At 36.0% G+C, this 15,884-nt stretch overlaps 1 protein-coding gene across 1 annotated transcript; it reads left to right on the top strand.

Annotated features, from left to right (window-relative positions):
* The first annotated feature begins 14,251 nt into the window (after window positions 1-14,251).
* Window positions 14,252-14,941, top strand: LOC126704267 (uncharacterized). Its single transcript, XM_050403278.1, has one exon. It carries the CDS (start codon window positions 14,252-14,254, stop codon window positions 14,939-14,941), a length of 690 nt encoding a protein of 229 aa, XP_050259235.1.
* Window positions 14,942-15,884: the final 943 nt, after the last annotated feature.

Below are 15,884 nucleotides of genomic sequence, written 5' to 3'. Positions count from 1 at the left end.
AAACAAAATTGCCAAAATTAGTACCTATATATTTAATAATATTTTTTTTAAAAAAAATTGTGGGGGGGGGGGGGGGGGCATTGCCCCCTCAAGTCCAACCATGGCTCCATCCATGCCGCACGACTTTGTTCCTTCAAGCGACATAAGCAGTTTTTGAGACTTGCTCCCACATCGAAGAAAGATGTGCCCTACTCATGCCTTATAAAACCGTGTGGTCAGAGCAAGTCTCAAAAACTGCCACCTAAAGCGGACAATATCTTTGATGGGCACTACCCTCAAAAGCGCCTTTTTGTGGGGGAGGATTTTCTTCAATGTGGGAGCACGTCTCAAAAATTGCTCATGTCGTTTGAAAGAACAAAGCCGTGCAGGTCCTTCGGCCCTAGAGCAGACAAACTGCTTGTGAGTTTGGAACAAAATCCTCCCCTACAAAAAGGCGCTTTTGAGGGCAGTGCCCATTAAAAATATTGTTTGCTTTGGGTGGCAATTTTTGAGACTTACTCCGACCACACGATTTTGTTACCCCGAAGGGTACGCCTTTACCACTACAACACATGTGTTGTAGTGGTACACTTTTGCCTTCACCTAAGGCTTATAAGGCATGAATGGGGCACATCTTCCTTCAATGTGAGAGCAAGTCTCAAAAACTACTCATGTCGCTTGAAGGAACAAAGCTGTGTGGGTCCTTCGACCCTAGAGCAGACAAACTACTTGCGGGTTTGGAACAAAATCCTCCCCCACATCATCTATAAACTTATATTTTATTCATAATTTTAAACTACAAAAACTTGCAATTTAAACAATTTATTGATGACATAGCTATTGATCTTTAATTTTCTAAAAATTGTGCAAGCATGGAGGATATAAGAAGAAGATGTAATTTAATGGTGGATTTGTCAAAATTCATCTTTAATAAAAAGATATTGAGTAAGGTTGTAGTTTTAAGATATAACAAATTTTGTAACTAAACTTTATTATTTCAGAAAATGATAATCCCTCCAAACTAGAAGGGGGAAAAACACTTTCCTCCCTTAACATTCATTTGACCAAACTTTTTAAAATAAAGTTATAAATGTTGTATCCTAATTTGTCCTTTGGTTAATAGCAAATTTCCAAAATTATTATTTATCCTTAAAAGTTTTATTAAACCCAAAATTACTTTTCATGTTTATCTCATAAATTTTTTGATGCAAAGAGTTAATGAGAGGTCCAATTAAAAAAAAAAAAAAAAAAAATTCATGAATACGCAAACTTAAATAATATCAATTGGCAAAGTGTGACTAAAAAATCTGCTTGAGCAACATGTTTTAAGAATGAGTGACATTTCTCGAGAAGCTATTTGGCATCAAATTAAATGATATTATGCTAACAGTATCAATACCCAATAAGTGTGAGACATGACAACAAAAAATAGCTATCCTACTAATAAATGAAAAACATGTGTTAGAAGGTAATTATTTTTACACATATGTATTTTATTTATTGGACTTTGATACGGATTATATTTTTTCGTCATTCCTCCATATCTGAAGAGAGGAGAATTTAATTTTTCCCATTTATTTAAATTTAACAAAATTATGTTTGGGATTTATTATAAGCTAAGGATTTAATTTGTTACTTTTTTTTTTTTTTTTTTAAATTTCGGAGTTTAATTTGTTACTTTATAAATTATATGATTTGTTACTTAAAAATAAAACAATAACTATAGGGTTAAATTTATTTTATCTAAAATTATATGGTTTAAAATGTAATTTTTTTAAGATTTTACTTTCATTCCTTATCTATATATATATATATATATATATATATATAACCGAAGCCTCTGAAACTCCCACAATTTTCCACGTAGTAATATTTATATAAATAATAATAAATCTTTTTTTTTCACCAAATACAAATTACAAACCCAATTCTTATTAAAAGCCAACCCACAATTTTCCACTTGAGCAATATTTATATAAATAATAATAAATCTTTTTTTTCCACCAAAAACAAATTACAAACCCAATTCTTATTAAAAGCCAACCCACAATTTTCCACTTGAGCAATATTTATATAAATAATAATAAATCTTTTTTTTTTCCACCAAAAACAAATTACAAACCCGATTCTTATTAAAAGCCAACTATCTCTCAAACAAAAAACCCTAAAAGTCTAAAAGTAGCCGTGCTCTCTGCCTCTCCAAGCCGTTCTCTCTGTATCCTTGATGACCATAGCCATCTCTCCCACCCATAACTGAGCCGTTACCCATCATAGCCATCACAAAATCTCCAATGTCGCAGGCCAAGTTAAGCAGGTGAGATGGTCTTAATATCATGTATCTAATCTTTCCCTCTCTCTTTCTCTTTCTAAATATTTGTTTTCTAATGTTCATTGGCTTTGCTTCTTTTTGTTGATTCCTTGACTAAATTACTATTGTTGCTTAAGTAATATTTTGATTTTTTATTCAGTTCTTTTGCAAATACTGTTGTTGGGTATTGTTAGGTTTTTTTTTTTTTTTTTTTTTTTTTTTTGGGGATTTAATTTTGTGAATTCTTATTTGGATTCATGTGGTTACCACTTAGAAACTTGATTTTAGTGAGTTTCTCTATAGGCATTGATTTGTAAGCCTTTTAATTCTTGATGCAAATTCGAAATTCATAAGGAATTTTAAATTCTGATTCTTTGGGATTGTGTATTTGAAATTTTAGTGGAAACAAAGCTATGGGTTTCAATTTTTTATGATTCATATGTCAGATATTGGGATTGGTATTGACGGTGAGATAGGTTTGTAATTACTTATTGTTTTTATACATTACTGACTTTTTGTTTTCTTCTTATCGTTTTTCCGTTTTCTGTTTTCTCTTTTCCCTCTGTGAGAAGAAACCCATTGAAGGTTAAGAAGAAAGAACAGAGTAGCGTTGCACCACCGGTCTACCAGTAAAATCACTATGGTAAATTGATTTCTTTTATTGTTCCCTTTCATTGTTTACTGTCACGCTACTGTTATTTCTCAATCTCTTCTTCACTAACATTGTTGACCTTTTGTTTTCTTCTTTTCGTTTTTTCGTTTTATGCTTTCTCTTTTCTCTCTGTGAAAAGAAACCCAACGAAGGTTAAGGAGAAAGAACACAGTAGCCTTACACCACTGGTCTGCCAGCAAAATCACTACGGTAAATTGATTTCTTTCATTGTTCCCTTTTATTGTTTACTGTCACACTACTGTTATTGCTCAATCTATTCTTCACTGTGACGCTACTGTCTTTTTGGTTCCTTCCACTAATTTGATAGAAATATTGTTTTTCCATTGTATGTTTTGATTTAGACAACTTTAGTCAATTTTCCAAATTACACCACATTTGCTTTGGCGATATAAAAACAAATGTTAGACATTTTGGTGAGGAATAAAAAAGCCATGGAAGAGTTGGGTTTCTAGCTTTAAATTATTCATGGCAGAATTTGATTAGTTATGTAGTTCCATATATTTAATACTCCTCAATTTGTTTGTTCTGCCTATTTGTTGTGTTATTTGTTGCATTACAGGAACTATTCAATTTGTCAATAGAATGTGTATTTCTGATTTAATTTTTTTTTATAATAACAAACGTTAATAACTAAGACATTGAAATTTTGTGCACACCATGTATTTGACAAAATGCCTTATTTACTCTTGCATTAGTTTATAGCCACTTTATGGTTTGTGACTCTTGGTTTTAGTTGCTATTGGTAATTGACTAATTTTTGTTATGTATCAATCATAAGTCATGATGATATGAAAAATGAGTAGAATTTATTTAATTCGGCAACCTACTTATTTTAAGAAAAGTGTTAATGTAATTTAAAAGTTTCACTTATTAGGCCTAGAGCAATAGCTTTTGTATTCAAATTTTTTGAGATTAGTGTAGAGCATTTCAGTTAAAAAGAAGCTTGGATCTGTCACAAGCCAAAAAATATATTAATACGTCAATAAAAAACTTTGGCTAAAAGAAGCTTTTGTGTTTTGATTTTCCTAATTGTAAAAAATGGCTCTGTCATAACCAAACAACCATATCTTATATCAAATTGATGACATTTACTTGAATCTTATTTGTTCACGAAGGTAGTAAATAATTAACTTTCTCTGTGATCATACTTGTGTTTTTTCTTAAATGGAGGAGGAACATTATAAAATGCAAAAAAAAGGTGAACATGCAGTGCATGATATTGCTCCAATATTTATGTTGACCCTAGATAATTAGGAGTTAAGTCTTAATTTTGGAACCTAAGAACCTATTGTTGATGAGAAAAATAAACTAAAGAATTTGATGCTTGTGACCCTAGATAATCCTGTACCTCTCTTTCTTAATTTCTTTATAATTATTACTATAGCATTCATCTGATTGAAAAAACATAGTTTAGCTTAAGATTGTCTAATATTCATTCTTTTGATATTTGGGTGTTAATGAACAATTAGATTCTTGGACTGCACAAGATGCAGCTATTGTTAATGATACACCATATACTGAATATTTGCTTTATACATACACTATAGTCTGTGAGATCATATTAACAGCAATTTCATTCTCTAATTCATTATAAACTGTGTATGTGAATGTGAGGTCATACCTTGGAAATTTTTATTGATTTTTTTTACCATTGGTTATGAGATTGATATTGAACTTGGACTTGGTTCTATCCATTTGGTATATAATTTTAGAAGATAATTTCAAGCTCTGTGAATGAGGGGTTGGGAAACTGTGAAGTGGATCTGATTTGATTATGATTTATTTCATGGCGTGATTATGAATTTTAGTGTGATTCAAAGGTGACTTGGTGTTTTTCAATATATTATTGGAAATGAATTGTGAGTCTACAAATGTAAAGTCTCATTACATTAGAGTTTTGCTGATTTGATAGGGCATTTTGTGGTGGCATTGGTATTGAACATTGAATTTTGATATTCTTCTTGAGTTTTAATTTCGTGTTCTTTTTGAGTATTTTCAGTTTAGTTGGATTTGAAGTTTCATAGGAAGGATTTTGTCTAGGTTTCAACAAAAAATGATTTCATGATAGTGGGACCAATAATTTTTTTTTTGGAAGAACAGTGTGCCCTTTTTTATTTAATTTTATTAAATTTGCTTGAATTATTTGAACATTTACCCCAAAAAAAGCTCTTTAATTTTGCCTCTTCCTCATTTAATTTACATAGACAATTGTTTTTCTTGGGTTGAATGAATTGTTTACTCTATTAAGGTTACAACTAAGAGATTATATAGCATTTACATCCAATCAAACAAACATGTAAAGCTGTACATTGAGGTCTATACAAATAAGACAAAGACAAACGACCACGTCAATTAACATCAATCACTCACACATGAACCATTCTTCTTTTTTCCTTGCTTTACCCTCTTTTTCTATTTGTTGAGATAGAGTAAATTTGTGTTTTGGTAAGAGTACTTGCAGCACACAAATGAGAATTACTATAGTTCACAATCGAATGAGTTTTACTATAGCTCACAAATGAGTGTTTTTTGGAACATGCAACTCCTACGGCCAACGGTTTGAAGCCATGTCATATCTATAATGCAGTAAAGATAAAAAGCAAATGAGTGTTCCCAAGTAGATCAAAGATGACTTTTGTTAATCATGTGGAACTAACAAAAATGTGAAAACCATAAATGCAGGGTTCTAAACTGATCATTAACATATTAAAGGGAACAGCAATAGATAAGGCCACCATATGCCAGTCAAGTCTTCACAATTTTGCTTTTGTTGGAGGATTATTAGCAAGTCCACAAAATCAGGTAAAGGTAAAGGCAAAGGAATAGAAGTGAGCACACCAAATGAACATACATGGATTTGGGTGTTCATGGCTTATGATTTAAGAAATTGTATATTAATTGCATACATAATGCTACCTTTAGCAAAATTAATCAAATAATGTAGTATGAAGTCCCATAAAATTGTGCCACTTCTTTTCTTAGGTTATTACAAGCAAGATTCCAACCATTGCCATTGCATAATTTTTATTTTATTAATCAGTCAGATACAAGACCCTAATTGATAGTTTAAATTTTAAAATTAAAACAAAATAACATATTCAGTGACTATTACGAATCAATAAAAGAAGAAGATACAAAAAACACTTTAAAGTTTTTTTTCTCAATTTATTTGAAATATTGATTAAGTAGTTCTTTAAATTTGTGTTTCATACATTTTATGGATAGTTGAGGATATTAAAGATTTAATTCTTCATTTTATTTTAAACTTAAATTTGTGTTTCATACATTTCTATTTCATTAAATTTATACACAATAGCTTTCCCGTGCATCGCACGGGTTAGCGACTAGTTAGCATATATTAGTAAGGAAATAAAACATTTTAGCCATGATGTTTACTGTTTATCATGAAAACTATATATCATGAAAGATTAAGTTAATCAAATAACTCATGATTTATAACTTAATGCTTTTAAAATGAGCTAAAAGAATAATGGCATTGAAAAATCATAGAATTAAGTCAAAATTTTGACTTCGACTTCTGCTGTACACAAAAGTAATGAGTATTTGATACGACCCCCGCCTCGGCCGCGTGTAGCACCTCTTTTCCCGCGTGGGGCTATGGTTAGATTGAGGAAATTCTGGAATTTAACAGAAAAGAAGAAGGATAAATTTCTGGTTATGCTTCGAGGGATAACCGGGACCTCCTTAACAAGCAAAAGCTTGATTGTTTTACTGGAATATTCAGATGCTTCTTATTAATAAACGTAGGCTATAAATAGCCTCCAACTGAGCATACAATGCATTCCTAATGATAAAGATAAAATAACATCAAGTCCTATCCTATTTCCAACTCCTATTTTTTGTTGGACACACCCAAGCAGAGTCATTATTTGAAAAGCAACCCTATAAACATAAATAAGATAACCATTAATAACTCCTAAACAAATCCTAAACAATCAGATAACTTTAACAAGCTAGAACCAATCTTGTGCAGCAGATAACACTCATCCAGAGCAGCCAAGAGATAGTAACAACTGTGCTACATAATCTGAACTGTGCTGCATAATCTGAACTGTGCTACTGTCTAAATCCACTTCAACAAGCTGGTTCATAACACTCCCTTCCCCTTAAAATCATCCCTTGTCCTCAAGGGATCCTTCTCCATGCTCATCCGGCCAACCCACCTCAATAAAAAATAGCTTCTTACATTGATGACCTGGTGCAAATTTCTCATCACAATTAAAGCACAAGCCCTTGTCTCGCCTCTCTTTCAGTTCAGTAGGTGTAAGTTTCTTGATAATCTTAGTAGTAGGTCTCACTTTGCTAAGAGATGGAGGCAAAGGCTCTTCATTTTCTTCAGATAGAGGTTGTTGATGTTGAAACTGGGACTTGGCTTCATAGAGGCGAGCTAAGCCCACTGCAGCAGATAAGGAAGCCGGTTTGAGGGCTTGAACATCAATTCGTAGATGTTCTTTAAGGCCACTAATGAAGCAACCCACTTGTTGTGCCGGTGGTAATTTTCCTACTCTGCTAAGCAATCTTTCAAATTGGCTTTGATACTCTCTCACAGATCCCATTTGCCTAAGCTTCGTTAGATCACCAAAGAAGTCATCAAACTCTGTTGGGCCATAACGTGTGTACAAGCCTTCTTTGAGGAGAGGCCAAGTGATCACTCTCTCTTCTTCCTTTAGTAATTGATACCATAATTGTGCTTCCCCCTCCAAATGGTAGGCAGCCAATGAAATTTTTTCTTCCTCAGCAATATTTTGGAATTCAAAAAATTGCTCTGCACGGCAGATCCAACTAGTTGGATCTTCATTTCCGTTGAAGCGTGGGAAATCTAGTTTTGTCACCCTTGGAATGACAGCACCATGTGAGCCGGATGGTCCAGAGTTGAATCTACCTGAAGACCTTTCCCCCTCACCACGCTTGTGAGAACTCTCACTGCTATGATTACTCGAAAGGTTGCCAAAACGAGTATGCATTGCAGCAAGCATTTCCTGTATCTCCTTCATCATCTTCTGTTGTTCCGAAACCATGGAAGTCAAGTTGTTAACCTCACCTTCCAATCTGTCCACACGATCCTCAGCCATAACCTGCTCTGATACCAAGCTGATACGACCCCCGCCTCGGCCGCGTGTAGCACCTCTTTTCCCGTGTGGGGCTATGGTTAGATTGAGGAAATTCTGGAATTTAACAGAAAAGAAGAAGGATAAATTTCTGGTTATGCTTCGAGGGATAACCGGGACCTCCTTAACAAGCAAAAGCTTGATTGTTTTACTGGAATATTCAGATGCTTCTTATTAATAAACGTAGGCTATAAATAGCCTCCAACTGAGCATACAATGCATTCCTAATGATAAAGATAAAATAACATCAAGTCCTATCCTATTTCCAACTCCTATTTTTTGTTGGACACACCCAAGCAGAGTCATTATTTGAAAAGCAACCCTATAAACATAAATAAGATAACCATTAATAACTCCTAAACAAATCCTAAACAATCAGATAACTTTAACAAGCTAGAACCAATCTTGTGCAGCAGATAACACTCATCCAGAGCAGCCAAGAGATAGTAACAACTGTGCTACATAATCTGAACTGTGCTGCATAATCTGAACTGTGCTACTGTCTAAATCCACTTCAACAAGCTGGTTCGTAACAGTATTCAATCAAACCAAATTGTCTATATCACTAGACCACTTACCTGCAATCTCAATAAACCCAGCCATCTTATATCATACAAAATCATATATTTCAATAATTCCGTGATTTTCAGGAAACTCTAACTAATTCAAGCAGTTAAAACGTATTTAAAAAAAAAAAAAAAAAAAAGCATAAGATCAGTCAACTATGGGTGCAAAGAATATAAAGCCTTCTGTGATATAGTGAAATATAAAATCAGTCTTATTTATTTATTGCTTACCACTAGTAAATCAACTTTCTGTAACCTGGACAGATTGCAGAAATTAAGCCCTTATTTTTCGTGGGGGCTGAAGGCAAAGAGATCAAGCTCGTCAAATTGTTCATGAGGGCAATCACATGTGATAAGATTATTTTAGTTAAGCATGTATACAACACCATTACATTTCCATCTTTGTGGTTGTGAACAATGTTATTGACACAAATATCAATTGAGAAATAATAGCCACAATCTCCATTAAGATTTTTTTCTTAATAAATTAATACCTCTGATGTTCATGTCATAAACAATAAGAAGGAAGAAAGAAACAACATAACAAGAGCTCGAATTCAAATTGCATATTTGATACCAAAAGACTTGTCATTGAACTTCACAAAAATAGCCACATTCACAAAAACAGTCTCTTATTAATCATGGAATGGAGATGCTAAAGGGCTGGGCATCAAAGTGGGTGATCACTATGTCCCAATTCATTATGGGTGTATTTTAAATCTTTCTTTGAGGATTTGATGAATGCTGGTGCACGTAAACCTTGTTTTGCTCTTATCTGCCTCAATTTTAAAATTTGAGGATTGTTGATCAAAAGAAAGAAATAAAAAATCTGTATACAGATTTCATTATTAAAAAAAAAAAAAAAAAGTATTTGCGTACACAAGTAAAATGTGCTACTCCTGATGAATAGATGAAAACGTGCTTAGGATATGAAATTTGAATAAATTAATGCCTAATTCTTAAAAAGTTATCCATGGAATGCTTAAGTTCATCTTTCTCTAATAATGGATGTTCTGGGTTGTCTGCAGATTATTTTGGCAATCAAGAGTGTAAGTGCCATGCTCAATCATGACAGGATGCTCAGAAAGCTATCTACAACAAGGGTGCAAGATGGTAAAATTTAGGCACCTCTTTTCTTCTAGTACTGTTCATGAAGCCCCTAAATACCACAGAATCATCTCCATTTCCTTATTTCTTACAACCCCTAATCAATCCTTTCTTTTACCCATCAACACCTTAAACTGTGCATACTTTCTTCAATCAAATAATCATCAAATAACTTATCTACCCACCTTTTAATTCTTAATATAAACCCATAACCCTCTATTTAACAACTCTAAATCAAAATTTCCTTTTATCCTCCTAAATGTAGGGGGTAATGGCAGGGTTCAAAGCGATTTAAGGTGTTGACAATAGCATAAGAATGCACGAGTCAGAGTTTTTTCAAACAGGTGTTCTTAATCTTAAATTGGAAAATTCTTCTCCAAAAAAAAAAAAAAAAAAAAATCACCCCCACCATACCCCAAATAAAAAGTGTCATAAAGACATGAAAAAGGTATATAAATCCCGTTTTATCGATACTAAAAACAACAATCAATCTATCATTCGGAAAAAGGTTTGCATCATTTTAATGGTCAAGCAAATGGGAGATTGGAGTTGACAAAAACATCAATTCAAGTACATGTTTAAAGTTGGGGATTACCAAGGGTCTTCCATTTTCGTGAAATTTTATCTAAATTCCTTACACAAATTAAATGAAGAATATATCTACCTCACATTAGTATTAGTCAAGTAGAATGTTTACACCTACATCACAGCATTTACTCTAGATATTGAGAATTGTCCATTTACCATAGTTACAGTTCATTACACTATTACAGTACAAACGTAATACACAATAGACCATCTAGAAAAGTCACCTTGTGCATTGCACAACTGAGAATATTTATTAACCATTGTAGCAAAACTTAAATAAAAAATTCTGAGGTAATCCTCCTCAATCCACACCCTCCCCTTCCACCACCAACAACAAATTCATGAATTTAGAAAAGAGCGGGTAGTAAAGAAAAGTATGTATGCCCACAATACTCAATGCAACTATATTCTATCAAAAGAATAAAAGGAGGTTACAAAAGGATTACTTCACTAATTAACCAAAAAAAGAAAAGGATTATAGCACTAATATCTTGTTCCATTGAATCAAAAGGGCAAACACAAAAATACCACTCATGTTGTCAAACTTCCAAGCAGTTGTATCCTAAATCCAAATGACCGTCCCTGCAGTATCAACACTCTTCAATTAGCATGACAACCATAAAAATAACAAATATATAAAACTAGAGTGGCAGAGGCATATAAATTACAGAAAAGGAAGTCATAATAGAGAAAGAGATGCATACTTAACCCACGAAGCCATCAAGAAAGGGCTTTACCCAAGGCACAACGTAGGATTGGCATGACAGGATAGAGGCATCCAAGCGAAAAATTGATCTTTGCTTTGGGTGAACTTTGGAAATACGAAACTTCAGGCAGCGAAGGCGAGATGTGATGCTGTCAAGAGGGGCACCAGGTTCGTAATGCTGGCAGAGGGATCCCCAAAACAAGCAGAAATCATCACTGGCTAGATGAGCCAAGCGCGGAGGTGAATCAATCTCTCCATCCAATAGACATTCATGACTGTCATGTATAGGGACATAGGCCAATAACCACTCGTTTGTGACCACATCAAATGCAGCTAGGCATTGATAGTTGAAATCATACCAGTAAAACTTGCTATCAACAGACACAGGTTGTCCCCGAGGGAAAAGATAAAAGCCATCCTTTTTTATAAACTCATGTAGTCTCCAACACTTGGTATGCACATCATACATTTGGAGAGGACAAGACTGCAAAGTTGAACCCACCACGATAGTTGGGGTTGGAACCTCTATAGCTACTGAAAAAATATTATCAGCATTTTTGGGACGGTGAGGAGGATCCACTAGAGAGTCCCATCTATCAAGACTCAAGTCGTAAGCCATGGCCCAGGGTTTGTTTTCTTGATAAAAACCTAGGCAACAAAGCTTATTGCCAAGAAAGAGGGCATGCGTTGACGACATGCCATTAGGCATTGGAAGAAGAAACTCTTGCCTAGATTTTTTTGGTTTTGGTAAGGTCAAAGCGAGACACTAAATTGTCACATCCAAAAGCACAAAAACTACGGCCAGCTATATGGTATAAAGTGTTTTAGGATCCTAAAATGGAACACTTCAGGAAAACAATCACTGCAGGTTTGATATGCGGCTGTTGGTGGGAGTTTGGATGAAATATTGCTTGTAGAAACGGACTAGGACCAAGAGGAGGAGGAGGAGCTTGATTGTGCTCAACATCATCGGAGTTGTTAAAGACATACCTCCAAAGCCATACGAGAACCTTCTACGAGAATACAAGCAAATTTCTGGTATGGAAGAGAATCTTCATCACTCGATGGTAGTGAGAATGTAGATGAAGAAGGTGGAGACGACGAAGATGAAGAGGACGATGATTTTGGTGTTGAAAATCTAGAATTCGACATGGCCAAGAGAAGGAGGAGCCTGATTGTGCTCAAAATCATCGGAGATGTTAAAGACATACCACTCCAAAGCCATACAAGAACCTTCTACGAGAATACATGCAAATTTTTGGTATGGAGGATAATCTTCATCACTCGATGGTAGTGAGAATGTAGAAGGTGGAGACGACGAAGATGAAGAGGACGATGATTTTGGTGTTGAAAATCTGGAATTTGACATGGCCAACTATGGATAAAACAAAACAAATCTCTCAGAATATAAGTCAGAATTGTAACCCTAACCATGACATAAGGAGCCTTAAAGACAAAGAATCAAAGAATTCCCATATATAAGAAATTAACAAATGGAATTCAATCTTGATGGGATAGCGAAAAATCAGTCCATCTCCAATTCGTCCAAAAGGATTGTCCAGGGCCATCAGAGTAAGCAAGGTCAGGAATCACCCAAGGACAAGAAAAGATGTTCACGGATGATAATATCGCTCATGAACAAAGAAGTCTCCCATGGATGATGACTAGGTTGTCCATGGTGGTCGTCCGTGGACGATGATCAGATGTCCAGGGATGACCAAATCGTCCATACAATGGACAGACGAATGCGCAACACTTAGGAAACTTACAAACACTTTGGAACGGTTATTAAACCCATAATTATCGCCATGAGTTCCTCGAAGAAATTAACTTCCCTTAGCGGTTACAACTTCTGTAGTTGTCGAGGAAGTTATGTCCAAACTCATTGGCTTCCACGAATCCTGAGGAAGTTATTGGGTGAATAACCGTCTCCAAGGTCTTTATATGAAGGGCCGGTCTGAACCAAACGAGGGTAAAAAAATTCTGATACTTTACTTCCAAAAGTTGAATTCCTTTCCTGCGAGAGACTAACTTTGACATCGGAGGGTGTTTGACCGGTCTACTCTGGTCCCCTTTTGATTGCGTTCTCACTTTTGTAGGCCTTCCACAGTCACTAGTAGCCCACCAAAGCCGGAGCATTCAACCTACTGATCTTGTACATTATCAGTTGGCGTCGTCTATGGGAAGGAGATTGTTTTGCAGTTTTCTTTTCCTTGAAAAGGGTTGGATGGTCAGGACCAGATCAAGGGCTACTAGCCCAGGCCATCAAGGAAGTAAAGACGCTTCAAGCAATCCCCAACGCGATTGCTAATCCGCACCGGTCATGCAGACATCGTCTGTCCAATATGTGCAATCTATGGCTGTTGCAATGGCGGAGTTAACTCGCCAAAACCAAGAGTTAAGGATGGAGATTAACCTGAGAAGGCAGACACGTGAGGAACGTGAAGGAGAAGGACAAACACAAAGTCACGATAATAGAGAAAATACTGAAATTGGAAGTTAGTTAAGAGGCACCACTTCACGAACGATACCACACTTGAAAGAAGAGATGGACTAAATGAAGAAAGTCATAGAGGAAATGAAAGAGAACATGATAAGGGCAAATCCTCTAGAAGATTTGGTCAACAGAACTGATTCCCCCTTTACGGCTTCCATCAACGGTCACCCACTACCATCAAAATTCAAGTTGCCTTCTCTAGATTCGTATGATGGAAAGCGTGACCCATTTGATTACATTGCTACCTTCAAGACGACAATGCACCTTCAATGGGTCCCTAATGAAATCATGTGTAGAGCCTTCCCTACCACCCTCAAAGGTCCGGTACGAGTTTGGTTCAGCAAAATACCCCCGAATTCTGTAAGTTCTTTCGAAGAGTTGAGCAAGTTGTTTGTTAATAATTTCATTGGGGGACAAAGATACAAGCGTTCTTCGTCTAACTTGTTGACCGTAGAGCAAAGGGAGAATGAAAGCCTGTGCTCCTTCATCACTCATTTTAACAGGGAAGCCTTAACCGTGGACGAGGTGGATGACAAGCTACTTTTGCGGCCTTCCATAATGGGGTTAATTCTGATCTATTTATCCACAAGCTATATGAGAAGGAGCCTTAATCCATGGCTGAGTTTGTCCATTCGGCTCAGAACTTTATGAATGCAGAAGATGCGATCATAGCCAAGAAGAGGAAAAGAGCTGAAAGGATGAAAGCGCACCCAACGTGCCACTCAGAACAAGGCCCTCGTCCAAAGAAGGGATGGACGGAAGATAAGAAGGAACGAGATAATAAAAAGACAGGTCCCTCAGGAAGAAGTCAAAACTACACGCCCCTAAACGCTCCACTTGATCAGGTGCTCATACAAATCAAAGATGATCCTTCTCTAAAATGGCCAGAGAAGATGGAAGGAGATCCCAATAAGTGCAGTAAGAATAAATATTTTCGCTTCCGTAGGGATCATGGACATGACACGGATGAATGTTTTGACTTGAAGCAGCAAATCGAGAATCTTATTAGACAAGGAAAGCTGAGGCACTTCGTTGGAAGGGATCATAAAGATGAGAAGTTGAAGGGAAAAATGGAAGAATCATCCCGGCCCCCACTAGGAGAGATAAGGATTATCATAGGGGGAAGCTTGATGAGGCAATCTTCCAAGTCAAAGAAGACATATCTCAAAGTAGTGCAAAACGTCCAACTCTCTGGACGATCACCAAGGACGAGATTAATGGATGAGCCGGCTATTTCATTCATTGACGAAGATGCTGAAAGGATCCATCACCCGCATGACGATGCAATTGTCATTACTCTGCTTATTGCAGATTATACAACCAAGAGAGTGTTAGTTGACAGTGAAAGCTCAGTAAATATATTGTACTACCTGCCTTCCAACAGATGAGGCTTGGGCGGGATTAACTTCGTCCAGTATGCTCACCATTGATAGGGTTCAGAGGAATGAAGGTACAACCCGTAGGCACCATTATATTACTTGTAATGGTGGGATCATACCCGCAGCAAATAACTAGGGAAGTCAATCTCCTCGTGGTGGATTATTCGTCCTCATACAATGCTATTATTGGAAGACCAACTCTGAACAGTTGGAAGGCGATAACATCTACCTACCAGCTATCAGTCAAATTCCCTACAGAGTACGGGATAAGACAAGCACAAGAAGATCAGTTGGCAGCTAGAGAATGTTATTTAGCCATGATAGCTTTGGACGAGCAGGTGCAGAAAATGAGTATTGAGGAAAGAAGGGTTGTTGCAGAGCCCACAGAAGTGTTGGAAAATGTTCTTTTGCAAAAAGATGACCCCGAGAAATTCACCAGAATTGGAATAGGTATGAAGGAAAAGGCAAGAAAAGACCTCATCCAGTTCCTAAGAAAGTATATCGATGTTTTTGCATGGAGTCATGACGACATGCCAGGAATCAATCTAAGTGTAATCACTCATCGATTGAATGTGTACCCCTTTTCTAAGCCTGTTTATCAGAAGAAAAGAGTGTTCGCTCCTGAGCGGGATAAGGCAATCAAGGAAGAGGTTCAGAAACTGACTACAACACAGTTTATTAAGGAAGTCTATTACCCAGATTGGTTAGCCAATGTGGTGCTAGTGAAGAAAGCAAATGCCAAGTGGAGAATGTGCGTAGATTTCACTGATTTGAATAAGGCTTGCCCTAAGGATAGTTATCCTTTGCCACGCATTGATCAATTGGTGGACTCTACAGCTAGCCATCAGTTGTTGAGCTTCATGGACGCCTTCTCAGGATATAATCAGATAAAGATGGATGAAGTTGACCAGGAAAAGACCTCATTTATTACCAGTCAAGGTTTGTTTTGCTA

The sequence above is a fragment of the Quercus robur genome, chromosome 10 (genome assembly GCF_932294415.1).
Source record: "Quercus robur chromosome 10, dhQueRobu3.1, whole genome shotgun sequence".
NCBI lineage: Eukaryota > Viridiplantae > Streptophyta > Magnoliopsida > Fagales > Fagaceae > Quercus > Quercus robur.
This window is presented reverse-complemented; position numbering and strand designations above follow the sequence as displayed.